This window comes from Cherax quadricarinatus, chromosome 44, assembly GCF_038502225.1.
Source record: "Cherax quadricarinatus isolate ZL_2023a chromosome 44, ASM3850222v1, whole genome shotgun sequence".
NCBI lineage: Eukaryota > Metazoa > Arthropoda > Malacostraca > Decapoda > Parastacidae > Cherax > Cherax quadricarinatus.
Window position 1 is genome coordinate 4,897,750 of NC_091335.1, and position 22,038 is coordinate 4,919,787.

The window sequence follows — 22,038 nt, forward strand, 5'->3', positions numbered from 1 at the left end:
GGCATTAGCCGAGGGTCCACTGTATGTCCTTCGATGGCAGGTACAACATCTAGCTTCACTGGATGCGCCATTGTTAAGGATTGTGTGGTTTAGTGGTCTAAGGCATCATGCGTTTTCACTCACCGTGAGGCGGGTCAAAGCAGCATGGGTTTGACTCCTTGGCTAGTGCACTGCTGTTATTGATCAATATCACTCGTTTCATGGGTACAATAATATATTCTAACATGTATATAACAGAACTTTTTGATAATAAACTTTATTTTTTGCTTACACTCTTATTAATTTTTAATAGATTATATACTCAAAAAAATTATCTTTTTATTCTAACCAAGCAGTGCATCATGATCTTTTTGTTTAAATCATAAAACTACCCAATGTACAATGTATTTAAAATATATAAAGTTTTTGTTAAACAGTGTTATTTCCAACCTGCAATACTGTTGCAAAAATCTATAATAACATAGCCATCCTTAGCATTTACAATTTAAAAATATATTGTTATAAAGTTTTATAATTCTACATCAATGGAAGGTTTACCTTGATGATTAATACACATGTAACAGTGCCTCTGTATTTGACTAAAGAAGCCTACTGTCTAGGTGAAAGGTTTCAAAAATAAAGATACCCAACTGTTGTACATGTGTCTTAATCATCACCTTGTCAGCATTTTATACCATTTTCAACATAATATTTACTTTCATGGCAATGATGGACTTTCAATTCCAGGAATCAGAGCAACTCTCTCCTTTGTGAGATAAAATCGAATTACCTCCCATTTCCCAGGAGTTGAGTAATCCCCCCAACGTTTCCCTAGCACATAATTTGTATCCCCCCATACTCAAGGTATCATTCAAATACAATCCTGAATAACGTTCAACAAATTATCAAAAATTTTATTGCAGAAACTTTCTGCTGTTTCTGTACTAAGATGTCTGGTGCTGTAATCCAGAAGATATAAGAAGCGGCCTCTGAAGGTGTGAAGAACGTGAGTGCAGGCAAGCACAGTGTTTGATATGGATCTCATAACACGGGTCACCCTAATGTGGTCTCCTCCTTCAGTGACGAGGGCGGTCACATCACCCATGTTGGTAGTATTGTAATCAGGTAGAACAAGTCCTGAAGGGGAATCTGCAATAGCTTCGAAAGTATCCATTGAGTCTGACTTTAACAAATCAAATGCTTCCTCTTCCAGTGCAGAGCCAGATTTTAACTTGCTCTGAAGCTCCTGGTGAACTGAGCGAGCAAAATCCCAAAATATTTCATTTATATTTCTAGGAGTGTGTGTGTTCATAAATATAACTGATACATGACATCCAAGAGACTTGGAAACATCACCCTTCCAGTAGCGTCGCAGATTGATGGAATGACAATTAAAAATGTTGTAAGTGTCCTGGACAACACCTTTCTCAGCCAAGAGTTCAACTAGAGCTGCATCAGCAAGAGCAGTGAACGCAGAATGAATTGTAACTTTCTCAGCACGACATTTATTTAAAAATTTCCTGGTAGTGGTTGTATCTAATTGTCGCTCTAAGGTGAGAGATTTCACCTCTATTCCTTCTGGTATTTGATATATTCTGCTAAAGAATAATTCCTTGTCTTTCCTTAAGTTAGCTTCATCAGTCAATTTCTTCATTAATAATGGGTCAGCTTCAATAAGAGCTTTTTTGGCCAGCACCAGCTCCATGGTTTCCTCACGTGATACAAACTCCCCAAGCTGATCATCATTAATGGGCTTTCCAGTAATAACATCATTCAGCAGTGTGGCAGTAAAGCCACAGATCTTCATGGCTGAAAAACCATCAACAATACTATGATGAAACCCCAGGAACAGATGATAGGAATGTGGGAAGGATACCAAGTTGTCATCAGGAATGTGTGGGGAGGCCTGGCCTGAATGACCAGTGCTTATATTATCCACCATTGAAGTGGTCTGCTCACACTGACCGCTGCTTGTATCAGCCACCAGCCTGGCACACCACAGAGGACCAGTATCTGAATTGTATTGATATGATTTAAGACAGGCCATTACTTCATTCACCTCTGTCTCGGGAAGCACCTGTGAGAAATATAAATTAAGATTATAACATTTAATTTGTGTCCTATGTATGCTAAATAAATTAAAAAAAACAGTGCAGGCAGGTCAGCACTTAAAAGGTTTATCAGATTGAGTAATTTCTTTGGTTCACAGGAACTGGTACTACAGCAGGTCCTTGAATAATGTCATCTTGTCATAACGCTGATGAGAAAAAAATCGAATGAATACAATAGATACAACTTATTGTAATATATAAATTCGTAACGTATATGATAATCACATAAATGTATTACAATAAACGATGCGGTATGAAAGCGCTCAGTGAGCCTGCCCTATTTGTTATTGATTTTATAATAATCTTTATTTCTACAAGTACAAGTACATGTACAAGGTATACAGATGTAGCTGCCAATAATGACATACTACTACAGGTCCCCATCCCTTCATCCAAAACCCTTGGGGGCAGCAGTGTTTCGAATTTCAGAATTTTTCGAATTTCTGAATGAAGGTGGGGTTTAGGGCAGCACCCCATTATCAAACATTAACACTGCAGCAAAAAATGTATGAATACTCACATTAGGTGGGACAAAAAAAAGTCACTGAGAGGTCACGTCCTTCTCAGATCCAACATTTCTCACTGGAAACAGTTGTCCAAGCTGTTTTCTGTACCAAGATGCCATTGTGTTGCAGTGTCTGACAGAGTAAATATCAAAATGGTATACAATACCGTCATTTTGATAGGTAAGACACATAGGCAACAGTTAGGCAACTTTATTCCGAAACGTTTTGCCTACTGTGTAGGCGAAACGTTTCGGAATAATGTTGGATAACTGCTGCCTATGTGTCTTACCTACCAAACTGTCAGTATTGTATACCTACCAACCACAGGCAGGATAAATGATTCAAACGTAGATGTCACGGAACTTCAGGAGGATTTAGACAAACTCAGTTCCTGGTCGGAAAAGCTTAATGCTTGGGCAGCATTGAAAATTGGGTTGGGCAAATATTCTGTTAGTGGGATGGATTGTGAAGGACCTGCCTAGTATGGGCCAACAGGCCTGCTGCAGTGTTCCTCCTTTCTTTATAAATTCCCATTTTCCATTTATACACCTCCATGAAAAACTTCGGTTTTCGGAACTTTTCGAATTTCAGAATTTCGGATTAAGGGATATGGACCTGTATATAGAAAGCCCTTGTTATGCAGAGCATTTTGGGCAAATAAGGTCAGTTTTGTCCTCCAGATGCAACCCACGCCAGTCAACTAAGCCACAGGTACCTATTTTACAGACAGATGAACAGGAACAGCAGGTGCCTTATGGAAACGCATTCTAATGTTTCCACCTGTACTGGGAACCAACCCTAGGACCTCAGTGTATGAGCTGAGTGTGCTAGCATCAAGCTACGGGACACCTCTAGGGAGGTTCACTGATGCAGGTGAGGGGCTCTTGATCTATGAAATTGGATCTGTGCTCCAGTTCCCTGAAATGAGCCTGAATGTCTTCCATTCCTTCCCCACAAGTGTTGTATAATCCCAGTGGGTTTAGCGCTCCCCCATATAATTTTGAACTGCGTGGTGGTAGGAGGTGCTCCTTACAATTTTCACTTTGCAAACATTTATTCACTGATTTTACCCTGTTGAAATGAGTGCTAAAGGTGCAATCTGTACCCCTGATGTTTGTGGTCACAAACAGAAATTGAAAAAGCTGCACCCTGATGTCTGTGGTCACAAACAGAAACTGAAAAAGCTGCACCCTGATGTTTGTGGTCACAAACAGAAACTGAAAAAGTGTGAAATTAGACACAAAACTAAAAGTTCTGAAGAGGTTTGAGGATGGGCAATGAGGTGTGGATATTGGAAGAGCTCTTGGTTCCGTTATACGTCGTTTCACTTTACAGTCACATTTCCAAGAACCTATCAATGACATTAAGCAAAGACTTAATGTACTTACCTCTTTGATGAATCCCAATAACCTCCCATTCTTCAGACACTGTTAAAACTCATACGTATTTAGGGCTTCCCCAACATTTCCCCATGAATATACAGTATTTCGCGGCTTATAAGACTTGTTCTAGTTTCAGTTGTTTGGCATCGGACGTAACTGGGAGAGCTACAGTCCACCCCACACCCCAAACTTATAGCTCCCTTCACTGACCTTCAGTTTATGGGACACAGGGTGGTTTTTGGAGACATTTTATGGAAAAAAACATGTGTCTAATAAGCCGCAAAATACTCTAAATGTTATATACGATATAGAAAGTAGACTCATAATGACACATGCTAGTTCTTGAAAACTGGTGCCCCCGTGCCCAGGTGGCCTGATGGCTAAAGCTCTCACTTCACAAACGGAGGGCCCGGGTTCGATTCCCGGCTGGGTGGTAATATGTCGACATGTTTCCTTACACCTGTTGTCATGTTCATCTAGCAGCAAATAGGTACCTGGGTGTTAGTGGACTGGTGTGGGTCACATCCTGGGGGACAAGATTGAGGCGCACAATGGAAATAAGTTAGACAGTCCTCGATGACTCACTGACTTTCTTGGGTTATCCTGGGTAGCTAACCCTCCGGGGTTAAAAATCCGAAGAAAATCTTATCTTACAAACAACAGTTTTATGAATTGAAGAGCACAGGGAAAAATAGGGTTATGTTCCTGTTACCTCTTAAGTTTTATTGGTTGTTTCAAGGAACCACAGTGCTCCTTCACACTTACCTTAAAGTCAACATTATTATTGGTTGCTTCACGGAACCACAAAGTTCCTTCACGCTCGCCAAAACACACACGCAGGCATGGAACCTTCCTGTAACAATATGTAATATTGTAATACTGAATCAATAATACATTCTTTACAATACAGTGTTACATAGTCATGTCAATACATGCTACCATAGATATAGTGTTACATAGTCATGTCAATACATGCTACCATAGATATAAAATAAATTCTTGATTGCTATACAGATTTAGAAGTGTTAAAGGTGTAGGGGTCATGGTGCCTGGGGGAATACCGGGAATATACCTGTAGAGAATTTCAGGGGACAGCACCCCCGTGACCCAGTTTGAGACCAGGCCTCACAGTGGATTAGGGCCTGATCAACCAGGCTGTTACTGCTGGCAGCACGTAAACTGACATACGAACCACAGTCCGGCTGGTCAACTTTAGATGCCTGTTCAGTGCCTTCTTGAAGATAGCCAGGAGTCTATTGGTAATCCCCCCTATGTATGTTGGGAGGCAGTTGTACAGTCTAGGGCCGATGATACTTATTGTGTTGTCTCTTAGCGTACTCGTGGCACCCCTTCTTTTCATTGTTGCAGCACCTGCCAAGTCTTTTGCTTTCATAGGGGGTGATTTTCATGTGCAAATTTTGTACTAATCCCTCTAGGATTTCAAGGTGTATATTATCATATATCTCACCTGTGTTCCAGAGAGTACAAGTCAAGGAATTTTAACCTTTCCCAGTAATTTGGGTGTTTTATCGTATTTCTGTATGCCATGAAGGTTCTCTGGTGGCCTGGTGGCTAAAGCTCTTGCTTCACACTGCGAGGGTCTGACTTTGATTCCCAGCCAGGGTAGAAGCATTGGGGGTGTTTCTTTATGCCTTTTGTCTATGTTCATCAGTAAAATGGGCACCTGGGTGTTAGTCGACTGGTGTGGGTTGTATCCTGGGAAACTGACCTAATTTACTCGAAATGCTCAGCATAACAAGTGGCTTTCTGTATTGTATGTCACTGATGTCAGCTAGGCCTGTATACCATATACATGTACTTGTAGTAAATACAGATATTATATTATTATTGTATTCTCCAGGTAGCAGTTTCACCTGCCTTGAAAAGTGTTGTTAGTGTACAGCAATATTCCAGCCTAAACAAAATAAGCGATTTGAAAAGAATCATCATGGGCTTGGCATCCCTGGTTGTGAAGGTTCTCATTATCTATCCTATAACATTTCTAGCAGATGTAATAGATACATTATTGTGGTCTTTGAAAGCGACATCCTTTGACATTATCACTCCCAGGTCCTTCACATTAGATTTTTGCTCTATTGTGTGGTTGGAATTTGTTTTAGACTCCAATAAAGTTTTAATTTCCTCAAATTTTCCATATCAGAGTAATTGAAATTTCTCTTCATTGAATTAAATGTTTTCTGTGGCCCATTTAAAGATTTGGTTGATGTCCGCCTGGAGATTTGCAGTGTCTTCGATGGATGACATTGTAATGCAAATTCGGGTGTCATCCGCAAAAGGAAGACATGGTGCTGTGGCTTACACTTTGTCAGATATGAGGATGAGGAAGAGGATGGGAGGAAGGAACAGGGTGGGGCCTTGTGGAACAGCTTTTCATTGTGGCTGCCTCAGACTTTACTCTGTTTACTATTACTCTTTGTGTTCTGTTTGTTAGGAAGTTATAGCTCCATCTACCAACTTTCTCCGTTATTCCTCTTTCATGCATTTTATGCTCTATTACATCATGGTCACGCTTGTTAAAGGCTTTCACAAAGTCTCTGTATACTACATCTGCATTTTGTTTGTCCTCTAAAACATCCAAGACCTCATGATGATCCAGTAGTTGGGACAGGCAGGAGCGACCTGCTCTAAACCCGTGTTGCTCTGGGTTGTGTAACTGATTGGTATCTAGATGGGTGGCGATCTTGCTTCTTAGAAGCCTGTCAGAGATATTTATATGGAACGTTAGCGCTCTTGGTCTGTAATTGTTTGCTATTGCTTTACTGCCACGTTTGTGGAGTGGGGCTATGTCTGTTGTTTTAAGTTGATGTGGGATGACCACTGTGTCCATACTCCCCTCTTCATAGAATGCTAAAGGCACGTGACAGGGGATTCTTGCATTTCTTGATGAACACAGAGTTCCACGAGTCTGGACCTGGGGCAGAGTGCATGGACTTTGTGTAATAACTGGGACTGTGAACATTGTGTAATAACTGTGATCATAAACATTGTTTAGTGATGAACGTGTGGTGGCGGTGACCCCAAAAAGAAGTAAACTCAATAACCATGATTCATTTAGTCGCTGTTTTACCACAAGTGTTGACATCACAATTCAGGTGACTCTTCTGACTGCAGCATCTTCACCCCTCCTTTCAGAGTGCCAGGACTCGGGTCTGGCCAATTGGTTTTCCTTGAATTCCTTTATAAGTGTTACCTTGCCCACACTAAGAGCAAGTCAGTCCATGAAAAATACTTCACTCACATAATCACACAAGCCTTCTGGATGCTCCCTCCTCCTCCCTCCAAACTTTACTGGGAACACCCCTACGTCTCTTTAGGTTAGGTTAGGTAAGGTTCGTCAGGAAACAGGACAAGTGTTTCCTGACGCGGGTCTTAGTCAGGTGATGACCCGCCTTTGGAGCTTTGGTCATCTGACCGAGGCCTTCCGCTGGCTTACCGGTCCACCTCTTGAAAAGTAATATAATTATATATATATAATTAGTACCTACTTCTCTTTCCTTGCACCCCAGTTTTAAATACCCTCTTAGTCATCCCCAGTTCTGTTCCATCATCTATAAATACTTAAATTACCTCAATAACCCTCCCCTTAGCCTTCTGAATTATGACTCTGATAACACACGTTATCATCTAATCTCCACACCACAGTATCTTCCTCACTAATTGGTTTTTAAAAAATCCCACCTTCGTTACAATAATAATAATAATAAAATCCTTGTATCAAGGTTACAATGTTATCCTGGGTCATGGGTACACACCTAGAATATATCTCCCAGTAAATACGCTAAAAGTTTACTTAAATCCTTATATTAGAGAGTCAAATATGGTCGCTTAGTGGAGTGCAGCAGCTTGCATACTTGACCCTGAGGTAATCAATAGATTGTTGAGTAATATATGTAAAATATAGTCGCCTAGTGGAGTGCAGCAGCTTGCATACTTGACCCTGAGGTAATCAATAGACTGTTGAGTAATATATGTAGATACCGTTATTATTGTACACATATCTGATGTGTTTAACGAAATAAGTAACAGAGTTATGTGATGCTATTCTCACTGGACATAACAATAACATGATCAGTATTTAGTCTCTAAAGTGGTAAACACTCGATGTATTTTGAACAATAACACACATTGGTCAGATAATATCTCACTAACTCAGATTTTTTTTTTTTTTAATATTTGTTACACAATTTTGACCCCACATAGCAAGTACTTTGTTAAGTAAGCTTTTATTCAGGTACACACAAATACAGTTACATAAATTATCATACAACAGCATATGTATAGATTACCCAAGATAACCCAAAAAAGGTCAGACAAAGTGACTTATTTCAATGCAAATTATCGATTAAACTTACCGGTAGAGGTGTTTAAGAGCCAGTCTAACCTGGTCCTCCTGGAGAGGTACTCTTGTACTGAGGCTGACGTGGTAAGCGATTAATAAGATCCCTCTCTTATGACATTCCTCGAATATCTTCTCCACCTTCGACGCCTCCCTCAGCCATTTACCATCAAAGTCTGACATCTTCTGACCTACCAACGTACAGGAAATTAGGTTGGAATATAATCCTAATTTTTAAAGGGGCGGACCGATGAGCCAGTGAAAGGCCTCAGTCAGATTGAACAAAGCTCCAGCGGAGGGTCATCATATTACCTGGAGTTTACCTGGAGAGAGTTCCGGGGGTCAACGCCCCCGCGGCCCGGTCTGAGACCAGGCCTCCTGGTGGATCAGAGCCTGATCAACCAGGCTGTTGCTGCTGGCTGCACGCAAACCAACATACGAGCCACAGCCCGGCTGATCCGGAACTGACTTTAGGTGCTTGTCAAGACACTTTTCCTGTTTTCTGACAAACCTTACCAAACCTAAATTAGGTTGGCATTTAACAGGTTATGTGATCAAATATATTTTTCTTGGCCGTGGATGCGCATGTCTGTACTCACTGTATTTAAATTATGAAATTAAGGGCCGCCTTGTGGGTTTAGTGCTTAGTTTTGATTATAATAATATACAGGCAGGGAGGAAATAAAGAGAATAAGGATTATCAATGCATGAAGAAAGCGCTGCTTGCCTTTAGGGTTTAGCGCTTTATTTGATAACACATAATTAATCAGACAATGTGCAACTGAACGATGACACAAGAAGGAGCTGTCAGACACTACATAGTTTAACATCTTCATTATGCACCCCATACTCATGTTATGGGCGGTCACTGTACATGCTGTCTTTGATGACTGTCGGTTCAAGCAGAGAACTACATTATAAACTACTAGCCAAGAGAAACTACTGCATTATAAACCACTAGCCAAGAGAAACTACTGCATTATAAACCACTAGCCAAGAGAAACTACTGCATTATAAACTACTAGCTAAGAGAAACTACTGCATTATAAACCACTAGCCAAGAGAAACTACTGCATTATAAACTACTAGCTAAGAGAAACTACTGCTTTATAAACCACTAGCCAAGAGAAACTACTGCATTATAAACCACTAGCCAAGAGAAACTACTGCATTATAAACTACTAGCTAAGAGAAACTACTGCATTATAAACCACTAGCCAAGAGAAACTACTGCATTATAAACCACTAGCCAAGAGAAACTACTGCATTATAAACTACTAGCTAAGAGAAACTACTGCATTATAAACCACTAGCCAGGAGAAACTACTGCATTATAAACTACTAGCTAAGAGAAACTACTGCATTATAAACCACTAGCCAGGAGAAACTACTGCATTATAAACTACTAGCTAAGAGAAACTACTGCATTATAAACCACTAGCTAGGAGAAACTACTACATTATAAACTACTAGCTAAGAGAAACTACTGCATTATAAACCACTAGCCAGGAGAAACTACTGCATTATAAACTACTAGCTAAGATAAACTACTGCATTATAAACCACTAGCTAGGAGAAACTACTACATTATAAACTACTAGCTAAGAGAAACTACTGCATTATAAACCACTAGCCAGGAGAAACTACATTATAAACCACTAGCTAGGAGAAACCACCACGTTATAAACCACTAGCCAGGAGAAACTACATTATAAATCACTAGCCATGAGAAACATTATAAATCACTAGCCAGGAGAAACCACATTATAAACCACTAGCCAGGAGAAACCACATTATAAATCACTAGCCATGAGAAACATAAACCACTAGCCAGGAGAAACATTATAAACCACTAGCCAGGAGAAACTACTACATTATAAACCATAGCCAAGAGAAACCACATTATAAACCACTAGCCAAGAGAAACTACTACATTATAAACCATAGTCAAGAGAAACCACATTATAAACCACTAGCCAGGAGAAACTACTACATTATAAACCACTAGCCAGGAGAAACTACTACATTATAAACCACTAGCCATGAGAAACATTATAAACCACTAGCCAGGAGAAACCACACTATGACTTGGTTCAAGCAGAGAACTACATTATAAACCACTAGCCAAGAGAAACTACTGTATTATAAACCATAGCCAAGAGAAACCACATTATAAACCACTAGCCAGGAAAAACTACTACATTATAAACTACTAGCAGGAGAAACCACTAGCCAAGAGAAACTACATTATAAACCACTAGCCAGGAGAAACCACCACATTATAAACCACTAACCAGGAGAAACCGCCACATTATAAACCACTAGCCAGGAGAAACCACCAGCAAGGAGAAACCACCACATTATAAACCACTAGCCAGGAGAAACCACCACATAAACCACTAGCAAGGTGAAACTACCACATAAATCACTAGCCAGTCAAAACCACCACATTATAAACCACTAGCAAGGAGAAACCACCATATAAACCACTAGCAAGGCAAAAACTACCACATTATGAACCACTAGCCAGGAGAACCCACCACAGTATAAACCACTAGCCGTGTCTTCCTTTGCAGATGAAACCCAAATTAGCATGACAGCATCCTCCAATGAAGACACTGCAAGACTCCAGGCGGACATCAACCAAATCTATAAGTGGGCCGCAGAAAACATTATGAGGTTCATTGATGAGAAATTTCAATTATTCCGATATGGAAAACGTGAGAAAATTAAAATTTCATCGGAGTATAAAACAAATTCCAACCACACAATAGAGCGAAAAACTAACGTCAAAGACCTGGGAGTGATCATGTCAGAGGATCTCACTTTCAAAGACCATAACATTGTATCAATCGCGTCTGCTAGAAAAATGACAGGATGGATAATGAGAACCTTTAAAATTAGGGATGCCAAGCCTATGATGACACTTTTCAGGTTGTTTGTTCTATCTAGGCTGAAATATTGCTGCACATTAAAAGCACCTTTCAAGGCAGGTGAAATTGCTGAACTAGAAAATGTACAGAGAACCTTCACGGCGTGCATAAGTACGATTAAACACCTGAATTACCGGGAAAGCTTGAAGTTCCTCAACCTGTACTCCCTAGAACGCAGGCGGGACTCCCGCTGCGGGAGCGATACGTGATTATGTACACTTGGGGAATCCTAGAGGGATTAGTACCAAACTTGCACAGGAAAATCACTCCCTATGAAAGCAAATGACTTGGCAGACGATGCAACATTCTCCCAATGAAAAGTAGGGGTGCTACTAGCACGATAAGAGACAACACAATAAGTGTCAGGGGGCCCAAGACTATGCAACTGCCTCCCAGTATGCATAAGGGGGATTACCAATAGACCCCTGGGTGTCTTCAAGTAGGCACTAGACAGGCACCTAAAGTCAGTACCTGACCAGCTGGGCTGTGGTTCATATGTTGGATTGCATTCAGCCAGCAGTAACAGTCTGGTTGATCAAGCCCTGATCCACCATGAGGCCTGGTCACGGACCGGGCCGCGGGGGTGGGGGCCCCCGGAACTCTCCAGAAATAGGATGGTTATGGATATTGGAAGTTCCTTATTTGTCTGGTGCCCCTGTGTACTCCTTCCCTTTTCTCTTCGTCTACATTCGTTCTTGTCTTCTCTTCAATTGCCACTTTTCTATGTTCTTGCAGCATCTAACTTTTCCCTTTCCCCTTGGGAAGTTCCGACGGTTCATATCTGTTCTTCCCCACTGCCATGCGCGGAAGCCTAAATACCTACGGTTGCTTCTCGCTCTCACTTCCAGACTCATTCTCATGCCATCGCAGTGTGCATCAATGGTTCCAAGTCCTCTGATGGTGTCGAACTTGCAGCAGTGTTTCCAAACAACGTCGTACGAGGGCCTTTATTAGCCTCGGCTAGCATTATTACAGCTGAATTGTGTGCAATTCAGCTGTAAAAATGCCTGTGTCACCATATGTGGTAGTTTCAGACTCCCTTAGTGATTTGCAGGCCATACAAAAATGTGATTTACTTCATTCCCTGGTTCTTCGTATCCAGTTTTGGTTACGCCATATGTCTAGCAAGCACAAAGATAGTGTTTTTTGCTGGGTCCCCGGTCATGTTGACATACAAGGCAATGAACAGGCAGACACTGCTGCGCAGTCAGCAGTACATGACCTCCCAGTTTCATATAGAAGTATTCCATTCACAGACTTTTTGCTGTGATTTCTACCCACCTTCGCAACCGTTGGCAACAACATTGGTTTGATCTGCTACATAACATGTTGCATTCTATTAAACCAAGTATAGGTTTCTGGCGGTCCTCTTGTCATCAGTGTCGAGGTTGGGAGACTACACTTTCCCGTCTTTGCATCGGACACACTCGTCTTATTCACGGGTATAACCATAATAATATATTTTTATTTATACAAGTACATGTGCAAGATATACAGGCCTAGCTGACATCAATGACATACCACTGTATAGAAAGCTGCTTGTTATGCAGAGCATTTCAGGCAAGTTAGGTCAGTTTTGTCTCAGGACGCGACCCACACCAGTCAACTAACACCCAGGTACCCATTTTATACTGATGGTTGAACATCCCCTCAAGGGAGGTTCCTTGATGCTGGTGAGGGGCTCTTGATCTAGGGAATTGGATCTGTGCTCCGATTCCCTGAATGGAGTCTGAATACCTTCCATCCCCCCACATTTGCTGTATAATCCTACAGGTTTAGCGCTCCCCCATGATTATATTATTATTGATGGGTGAACATGGACAACAGGTGTCTTAAGGAAACACGTCCTAACGTTTTCCAGGCGTACCGAGGATTCGAACTCAGGACCTGTGTGCGAGCTGAGTGCACTAACGAGGAGCCCTGTTCCACTGTATGAGAATTGTTAGGTTCCAGTTTCTGTTAGCCATATTCTGTTGGACTGCCCACTATCAACGAGCATGCAGAATTTACCTCCGATGTCGTCACCGTTCTAATACCCTTACTTTACCTTCCCTTCTTGCTGATGGATCCTCCTTTAATCCAGACTCTCTCTGTGGAAAATTGCATTTATCTGAATGTAACTCATTATGTACATAACAGTAAATGATAACAAAGATTATTATTTATCAGTTACATAGACAAGTAGGAATTTGGGACACCTAGGTCGCAAAAATGTCCCCCTTGGATACCTACCATTGTCATATCCACAAGTTGCTCTAGACCTATTAATTACAAATGAAATATACATCACCAGGAATTCTGGTAAATATATAAATTTGTGGACTGTATATTAAAATTAATAAGTGATTATGTATATACACACATTTACATAACAGAAGGAGAATATCTTAAAATTACTCACCATTTGACTGGAGATCAAGGTGTATCATACTCAGAAAACCTCACTGTCTAAATTTATGAAAATAATGGCCAGAATTATAACACAAATCTAGATAGCTTATCTGAGGTTCCTGGAGCTGTCTTGTCCAGTCGTCTGATATCTCAATTTATGCAGGAATACACATCCAACAATTTTGGCTCCTATTTGAGAGGTGTCAGCCCAATTTTAACCTCTAGAACACGAAAATTCTTCTTATTTTCACTAACGTTTTCTTGGCTCCTTTAAAACACAATGGCGAGTCTCATCTGCGCAGGCACAGGCTTCCCATTTTTTATAACAATTTTTATTAAATACAGTATGGCCATCTATTTATATATAACTACTGTATTTCTGGAAAATATATACAGTATTTTCCACACTTCAGCCGGGCGGAGTTCGTTGCTAAACGACTCAAATTGCTCATTTGGCAATTGTGGAGGACCTGGATACATATAGGATCTGGCATCCACACGGCGACATATTGCACAAGATTTAATCACCCTTTTTACACTTTGCCGTCCTTGTGGAATACAGAAAGTTTCTCTAATACAATTTAAGGTATCTTGTACCCCACCATGCATTACATTCTTATGGGCATTTAAAACAATTAAATTTGTTAGATGATGAGTTTTGTGCAGTAAGATAGGGTGTTTAGCATAATCACCCAATTCAGCATTTTGTAACCTACCTCTGCACCCAGTTACATTGTTCTCTAAATACAGCCCCAATTTCTCTCTTATGGAACCTTTCACAGTATTTCTTTCCATCATCAATTTAATCTCATTTCCACAGATTTCTTCTTGTACCCTTTTTATCCAATACTAAAGAGGATGTGAAAACTTATATGAGATATTCATCTTGTTTAAAAATTTAAACACCAACTCAGTTACATTGATTAGTTTGGGTAAAGAAGAATACCTATTTATATCAATGGCTAGGGAAGGACAAACTATTGGAGCAGTGGTCACAGTAATTTCAACAGGAGCAATATATGCCTTTTGTACAGGCCAATTAGCTTTATTTACCAACCAGCTCAGTCCTTTAAACCATGATACAGCATTTACAAACTTAGCATAAGGTAAACCTCGAGACAAGAAATCAGCTGGATTCTCCTCACCAGGTATATGATTAAATGTTAACATATGCTGACCCAAACTATTATACTTCTCTTGCATCTTATTAATTTCAGTGACTCTGTTTTGTACATACACAATTTTACTGTTTCCATTACGAATCCATTGTAAGGATACCTCATTATCAGACCAAATTACAGTGTCGCTAATATTTATCTCCTGCAACTTATTTCTTATATAATTAGCTAATTTGACACCTACATAAATGGCTGTTAATTCCAACTGAGGTAAGGTATGTGATATAATTGGAGACACTTTAGCCTTAGACATAACAAGAGAAATAACACTATTACATTGAAGGTAAGCAACTGCTCCATATGCCAATTTTGAAGCATCACAAAAAATGTGGAGTACATTTTTCCTATTTGGATTGGCCACCTGGCGTGGGAACTCCAACATTGGAATTTTCTCATAATCACCAATTAATTCATCCCACCTGTTAATGAATTCCTCAGGTAGAATTTCATCCCAAGCACATTTAAGTTATTGGGCATACTGTAATTATTAGGTTTTAACATTAACAAATCTCTCTCAGTATCCTAAGTTAAACCCAATACATTAATACATTTTGGCACTTCATCTCCAGGGTAATCTTTACTTATTTTGTCCTTTAATTTGGATGAATTACTATTCCATTCCCTCAGAGGCATATTTGCACTTTGCATTATTTTATTAGCCTCTCCATAAGTCATTAACAGTTCCTCTTCAGTTGATGTCACACCCAGGAAATTGTCCACATAAAATTGTTTGCTCATTACTTTACTCAATGGACTTTCCATACGTTTAAGGTGTGCATTTATCATCGCTTGAAGTAGGAATGGACTGGATGTAGCACCAAATAATACGCTCTTAAAGCGAAAGGTTTTCAGAGGGCTAAGTGGGTCACTAGGATTCTCTGGCCATAAGAAGCGGGTACAATCCCGGTCAGCCTCTTGTAAACCCACTCTCAGGAAAGCTTTACTTATGTCAGCCGTAAAGGCATAATTCTTCACACTGAAATTTAATAAGATATCCTAATTTTTCCGTCAACGACAGACCTGTCGTCAGTCATTTAAACTAGGTACATTTTTGTTACTCCTGGCACTACAATTAAACACAATCCTCAAAGGAGTGGTCTTAGAATCCTTCTTCACTCCGTGATGTGGCAAATAGTGACCATAAATTTTGGCTTGCTCAGGAGGTACCTCTTCTATAAATTTATTAATTAACTGCTCAGCAATTATATCATTATAGACAGTTAACAATTCTGGTGTCTTACTCAGTTCACAGAGCTGAGCCTTTAATTGTCCACATGCCATTCTGTAATTAGTGGGCAATTCTGGATGGTTCAGTCTCCACGGAAGTTGTACCAAGTATTGTCCAGATTCAAATTTTACATCTCTCAGGTATTGATCCTGAGTAAAAGAATCGTCTGGACTTTCTTCATTTACATTTATTCCAATGCTGTCTAATTCTCACAATTTTTGCACTGGTTCAACACCATCCTCTATGGAAGAATTATACTGGGGTACGATTTCATGAGTAAGACACACAGTTATGGTATTTGTAGTTTCCTCTAGTCATGAATTATTATTACGAGGAATCCTACCATACATTACATGGCCTCCTGCAGTCTTCAAAAGGGTGACACCACATTTCTTTACCATACTCTTTACAAAGGAGGCATAATAGTCACTACCTATCAAAATATTTATTGGGCCTACAGAATCATCCCTTACACCAGAAGGTGCTAAATTTACATTATGTGAAAGTCTTTCTGTAGCTTTACTAAGCCCTACTGTAGTTATTTTCTCTGGAAGTCTATCTACAATTACTGCATTAACACGTTTTTTCTCATTGCCCAACCTGACAGTTACATAAACAGTGTCATACAATTGAGCCCTTTTATCCGAGAGAAAACCAGATAATTTTAAAGTTGTGGGATCTCCCATCTGTACTTTCATACCATCAAGACATTAACGTTTTATGAAAGTACGTTGGGATCCCTGGTCCAATAATGCATTTACATTTTTTATTTATGCCTTTTATCATCAAGTTTTATCTGTAACACAGGTAAGGCTACTTCAGCAAAGCCATCATTATTAACATTAGCAGCAATTTTTACATTAGCCACTGTTGTGTCAGGATTGTCAACATTATCATTATTATCAACATTGTCATATAGACCCTTACACATGACTATATGGTGTCTTCCTTTGTGACATTGATAACAGTTGTTTAATTTGGCATGACAATCCTTTACATTGTGATTACCTAAACACCTGATACATCTGTCAAGTTCCTCCAATCTTTCAACTTTATCATTCCATGAATTGTATGCATTGCAATTCTTAGAAAAATGAGTACCCTTGCAGAAGAGACAATCTCTTTTTTCTTTGACTGGTTTCTTATTAACTGTGCTACTCTTAGGAGGGTACTTATTCTTCTTACCTTGTGGAGAATCATTATTTCTGATTCCTGCTACTTGATATGCACCTGTGCAACTCTTTTTAGGAAATGAATTTTGATTATTAACATTGGGATAATTTTTCCCTTTGTGAAACTTGACAGATACCTCAGAGTTATTATGAGTTGCATCTTTAAAATGAGTTAGTTGGCTGGTCTGCAACCGCACAATTAATTCTTGTAGACCTAGTCTTATTTCCTCCAGTCCAAAATAACCTTTGTGATATTTGTTTGAGATCCATTCAAGTGTTTTATAGTTTAATTTATTCTGTACTATGGCACCCAATAACCAGTCTGATTCCTTCAGATTATATTTATTGCTTAAAGTTTTGAGAGTGCTCTCCAGTTTAACTCTAAACTGCTGTAAACCTTTGTAAGTGTGATCTGGAGATTTTAAATTAACAATGATATTCACTAGATCCAACCTACTTTGTTCTATATTACCATAAGTGACCTTCAACAAGTCAACTGCTTCCTTGTAAGAGTCATCTACATTGGGAAAGGCTTGTATGAGTATGTGAGCATCTCCTCTTACCTGTCCTTTGAGGTAAAATAATTTAGTTACACAGGCTAGGTCACTCCTGTCATGCACAACTGCTTTAAAAATTGACCAAAATTCCTCCCAGTTTTCTCCAGGATTAAACACAGGTAAACATAGTTCTGGGAGTTTTGGCAAAGACATATTACTTGTTGGAGCAGACTGATTAACTGCCTGGTTTACACATTTTTATTCAAAGCCTGACTTTTACAAGAAAGAATCTTTTCTTCTAATTTATAATACGGATTAATCATAAGATCTACTTCAGTCTCATCTACACAGTTTACTAGCAAATCTCCTTCATATTTGTTGTAATATAATTTGCATGAATCATATCTATTCCCTAAAGCATCTAAATACAATTTTAAATCATCAGTATTCACAGTTTCTTGATTCATTAATTCCAAACATTTATTATATGCCTTGGTTACATGACCTTTTCTAGCTTGCAGTGATGATTTTTTTGCTCTATATTCCATGTTTGTCTTCTATATTAATTTGCTTATTTTCAGCCATGATGCAATGTATTAAATTCAACTTAATTAATAACACTGATTATGTACTAAATTATGCACTTTATAAATGTAAATAGTACAACTTACCTTTGAATAAATCTTAGCTACACTTGAGCTTTGCAATTACATGTAAGAAAATTATAATATAAATTTTAAACACACATTAATAATGTTAGCTACACTTGCGCTTAGTAATTACACATGTAAGAAAGTTATAATATAAATTTTAAATACACATTAATAATGTTAGCTACACTTGCGCTTAGTAATTACACCTGTAAGAAAATTATAATATAAATTTTAAATGCACATTAATACAAACCTTTAGCCAGACTTGGCTCATCAAAATTAATATTATACAAATTAATATAAATCCTTGCCAGAATTTGGCATAGCAAAATTAATATTATACACATTAATATAATTAGCTACACTTGGCTTATCAATTACACATACATTAATATAAATCTTGGCCAGAATTGTCTTATCAAATTAATATTATACAAATTAATATAAATCCTTGCCAGAATTTGGCATAGCAAAATTAATATTATACATATTAATATAATCTTTAGTCATACTTGACTTGGCTTATCCAAATTAATATTGTAATAATTATAATCCACTACACATTAAGTAAATTTGTAAACTTAACCTCCACCTCCTGTCATTTTACATATAATTATTAAGTAATTAACTAATTAATGACTTCACTAATTACTTCCGGTTCAAGAAGTACCAACGCGCAAATTAAATGTGGAAAATTGCATTTATCTGAATGTAACTCATTATGTACATAACAGTAAATGATAACAAAGATAATTATTATTTATCAGTTACATAGACAAACAGGAATTTGGGACACCTAGGTCGCAAAAAATGTCCCCCTTTGATACCTACAACTGTCATATCCACAAGTTGCTCTAGACCTATTAATTACAAATGAAATATACATCACCAGGAATTCTGGTAAATATATAAATTTGTGGACTGTATATTAAATTAATAAAGGATTATATATATACACATTTACATAACAGAAGGAGAATATCTTAAAATCACTCACCAATTTGACTGGAGATCAAGGTGTATTATACTCAGAAAACCTCACTGTCTAAATTTATGAAAATACTGGCCAGAATTATAACACAAATCTAGATAGCTTATCTGAGGTTCCTGGAGCTGTCTTGTCCAGTCGTCTGATATCTCAATTTATGCAGGAATGCATATCCAACAATTTCGGCTCCTATTTGAGAGGTGTCAGCCCAATTTTAACCTCTAGAACACGAAAATTCTTATTTTCACTAACGTTTTCTTGGCTCCTTCAAAACACAATGGCGAGTCTCATCTGCGCAGGCTTCCCATTTTTTATAACAATTTTTATTAAATACAGTATGGCCATCTATTTACATATAACTACTGTATTTCTGGAAAATATATACAGTATTTTCCACACTCTCATTGACTTTTTGACAGCAACTGATTTACTGCACAAACTCTGATGATGATTCCTCTAGCACCCCTCACAGTTCTTTCTTCCTCAATCTTGCTACCCTCTGCCCCTGCACTATCCCCTGACCTGCTGCACTGCATGATCTTATAACAATAATCCCTCTCCCTGTTGCTTCCCAGTACCTTTGCACCCTTCCCTGCCCTGCTGCGCTGTATGACCCTTGTAGGTTTAGCGCTTCTTTTTTGTTATAATAATACATTATAAGCCACTAGCCAGGACTGAGAAAGATTCTCCAGTAACTCGCTCTACACAAGCAAGAAAAAACACGTGATAATAATTGATCTCAATACTAAAACAATTATGTGTGTGTTCCCCATTCTTCAGTGTATTGACCAAGGTCTTGGAAAGAAGCAAGTGCCTCTTCAGGAGTCGAGCTGGACGATGTAGCCGTTATTTGTCTACAAGAGGCTCTCTTACCCAACATTGTGTAGACATTTGTCTACAAGATACACTCTTACCCTCTACCCAACCTACTCTTCCCCTATGCCCACTTTCCCACTCACCCACTTACTTATCTCTTGCTTGCTTGCTGTGTAGACTGCTGTGCTGTCAAAGACTGCTGCTCACACTGACGACATGAAGGCTACAGTTGTTATCTATACCTTAAAATACACTGCACAATAATGGTGACACATCTAATTTTCAGTGTACAGATCTCGCAAGGCTAAATAAATGTATTCCACGACATATACCTGGATGTTTGCTCAATCTACTGACTTAAATACGCAACACTAAAGTAATTAAGCTTATTTAGGTACAGTTACACAAATTATCATACTTAATAACATATGTGTAAATTACCCAGGATAACCCACTTGGTCTGCTGTTAAATGAGTTTTAAAGACAAACCTCAGGTTTCTAAATGACAGAAGAGATACTTGTGATGATCTGGCATCATTCCACTCACAAAGTGACCTTTAACTTCTTCACGTGTCAGTCACTAGTTAGGTAGACACTACTTCCTGACCTTTATCCCATATGACTGTGATATATAACGTAAACAACAAGACAGGATGTTTTTGTGAAGGGCTCCACGTTGGGCGAGAGATGTTTTAAAGGACCCCAGTGGAAATAAGTCACTCAGTCTGACTTTTTTGGGTTATCCTAGGTTCTCTACACATATGCTGCTATGTATGATAATTCTATGTAACTATATTTGTGTATACCTGAATAAACTTACTTACTTATTCCAAACTTCTATATATATATATATATATATATATATATATATATATATATATATATATATATATATATATATATATATATATATATATATATATATTATATATATATATGTCTCAACTATTGGACCACTACGACAAGGTCCTAAATGCACTAGAAGACAAAAAGAATGCAGATGTAATATATACAGACTTTGCAAAAGCCTTCGACAAGTGTGACCATGGCGTAATAGCGCACAAAATGCGTGCTAAAGGAATAACAGGAAAAGTCGGTCGATGGATCTATAATTTCCTCACTAACAGAACACAGAGAGTAGTCGTCAACAGAGTAAAGTCCGAGGCAGCTACGGTGAAAAGCTCTGTTCCACAAGGCACAGTACTAGCTCCCATCTTGTTCCTCATCCTCATATCCGACATAGACAAGGATGTCAGCCACAGCACCGTGTCTTCCTTTGCAGATGACACCCGAATCTGCATGACAGTGTCTTCCATTGCAGACACTGCAAAGCTCCAGGCAGACATCAACCAAATCTTTCAGTGGGCTGCAGAAAACAATATGAAGTTCAACGATGAGAAATTTCAATTACTCAGATATGGTAAACATGAGGAAATTAAATCTTCATCAGAGTACAAAACAAATTCTGGCCACAAAATAGAGCGAAACACCAACGTCAAAGACCTGGGAGTGATCATGTCGGAGGATCTCACCTTCAAGGACCATAACATTGTATCAATCGCATCTGCTAGAAAAATGACAGGATGGATAATGAGAACCTTCAAAACTAGGGAGGCCAAGCCCATGATGACACTCTTCAGGTCACTTGTTTTATCTAGGCTGGAATATTGCTGCACACTAACAGCACCTTTCAAGGCAGGTGAAATTGCCGACCTAGAAAATGTACAGAGAACTTTCACGGCGCGCATAACGGAGATAAAACACCTCAATTATTGGGAGCGCTTGAGGTTCCTAAACCTGTATTCCCTGGAACGCAGGAGGGAGAGATACATGATTATATACACCTG

General features: G+C 38.8%; 1 protein-coding gene across 1 annotated transcript; it reads right to left on the reverse strand.

The window, feature by feature from the left end:
• Nucleotides 1-240: 240 nt before the first annotated feature.
• LOC138853957 (uncharacterized) lies at nt 241-20,432 on the reverse strand. The gene is made up of 4 exons (XM_070094006.1): nt 20,343-20,432; nt 8,352-8,526; nt 4,744-4,831; nt 241-2,056 (listed from the first exon to the last, which is right to left on the reverse strand). Exons 2-4 carry the CDS (start codon nt 8,516-8,518, stop codon nt 851-853), a joined length of 1,461 nt encoding a protein of 486 aa, XP_069950107.1. The 5' UTR covers nt 8,519-8,526; nt 20,343-20,432; the 3' UTR covers nt 241-850.
• Nucleotides 20,433-22,038: the final 1,606 nt, after the last annotated feature.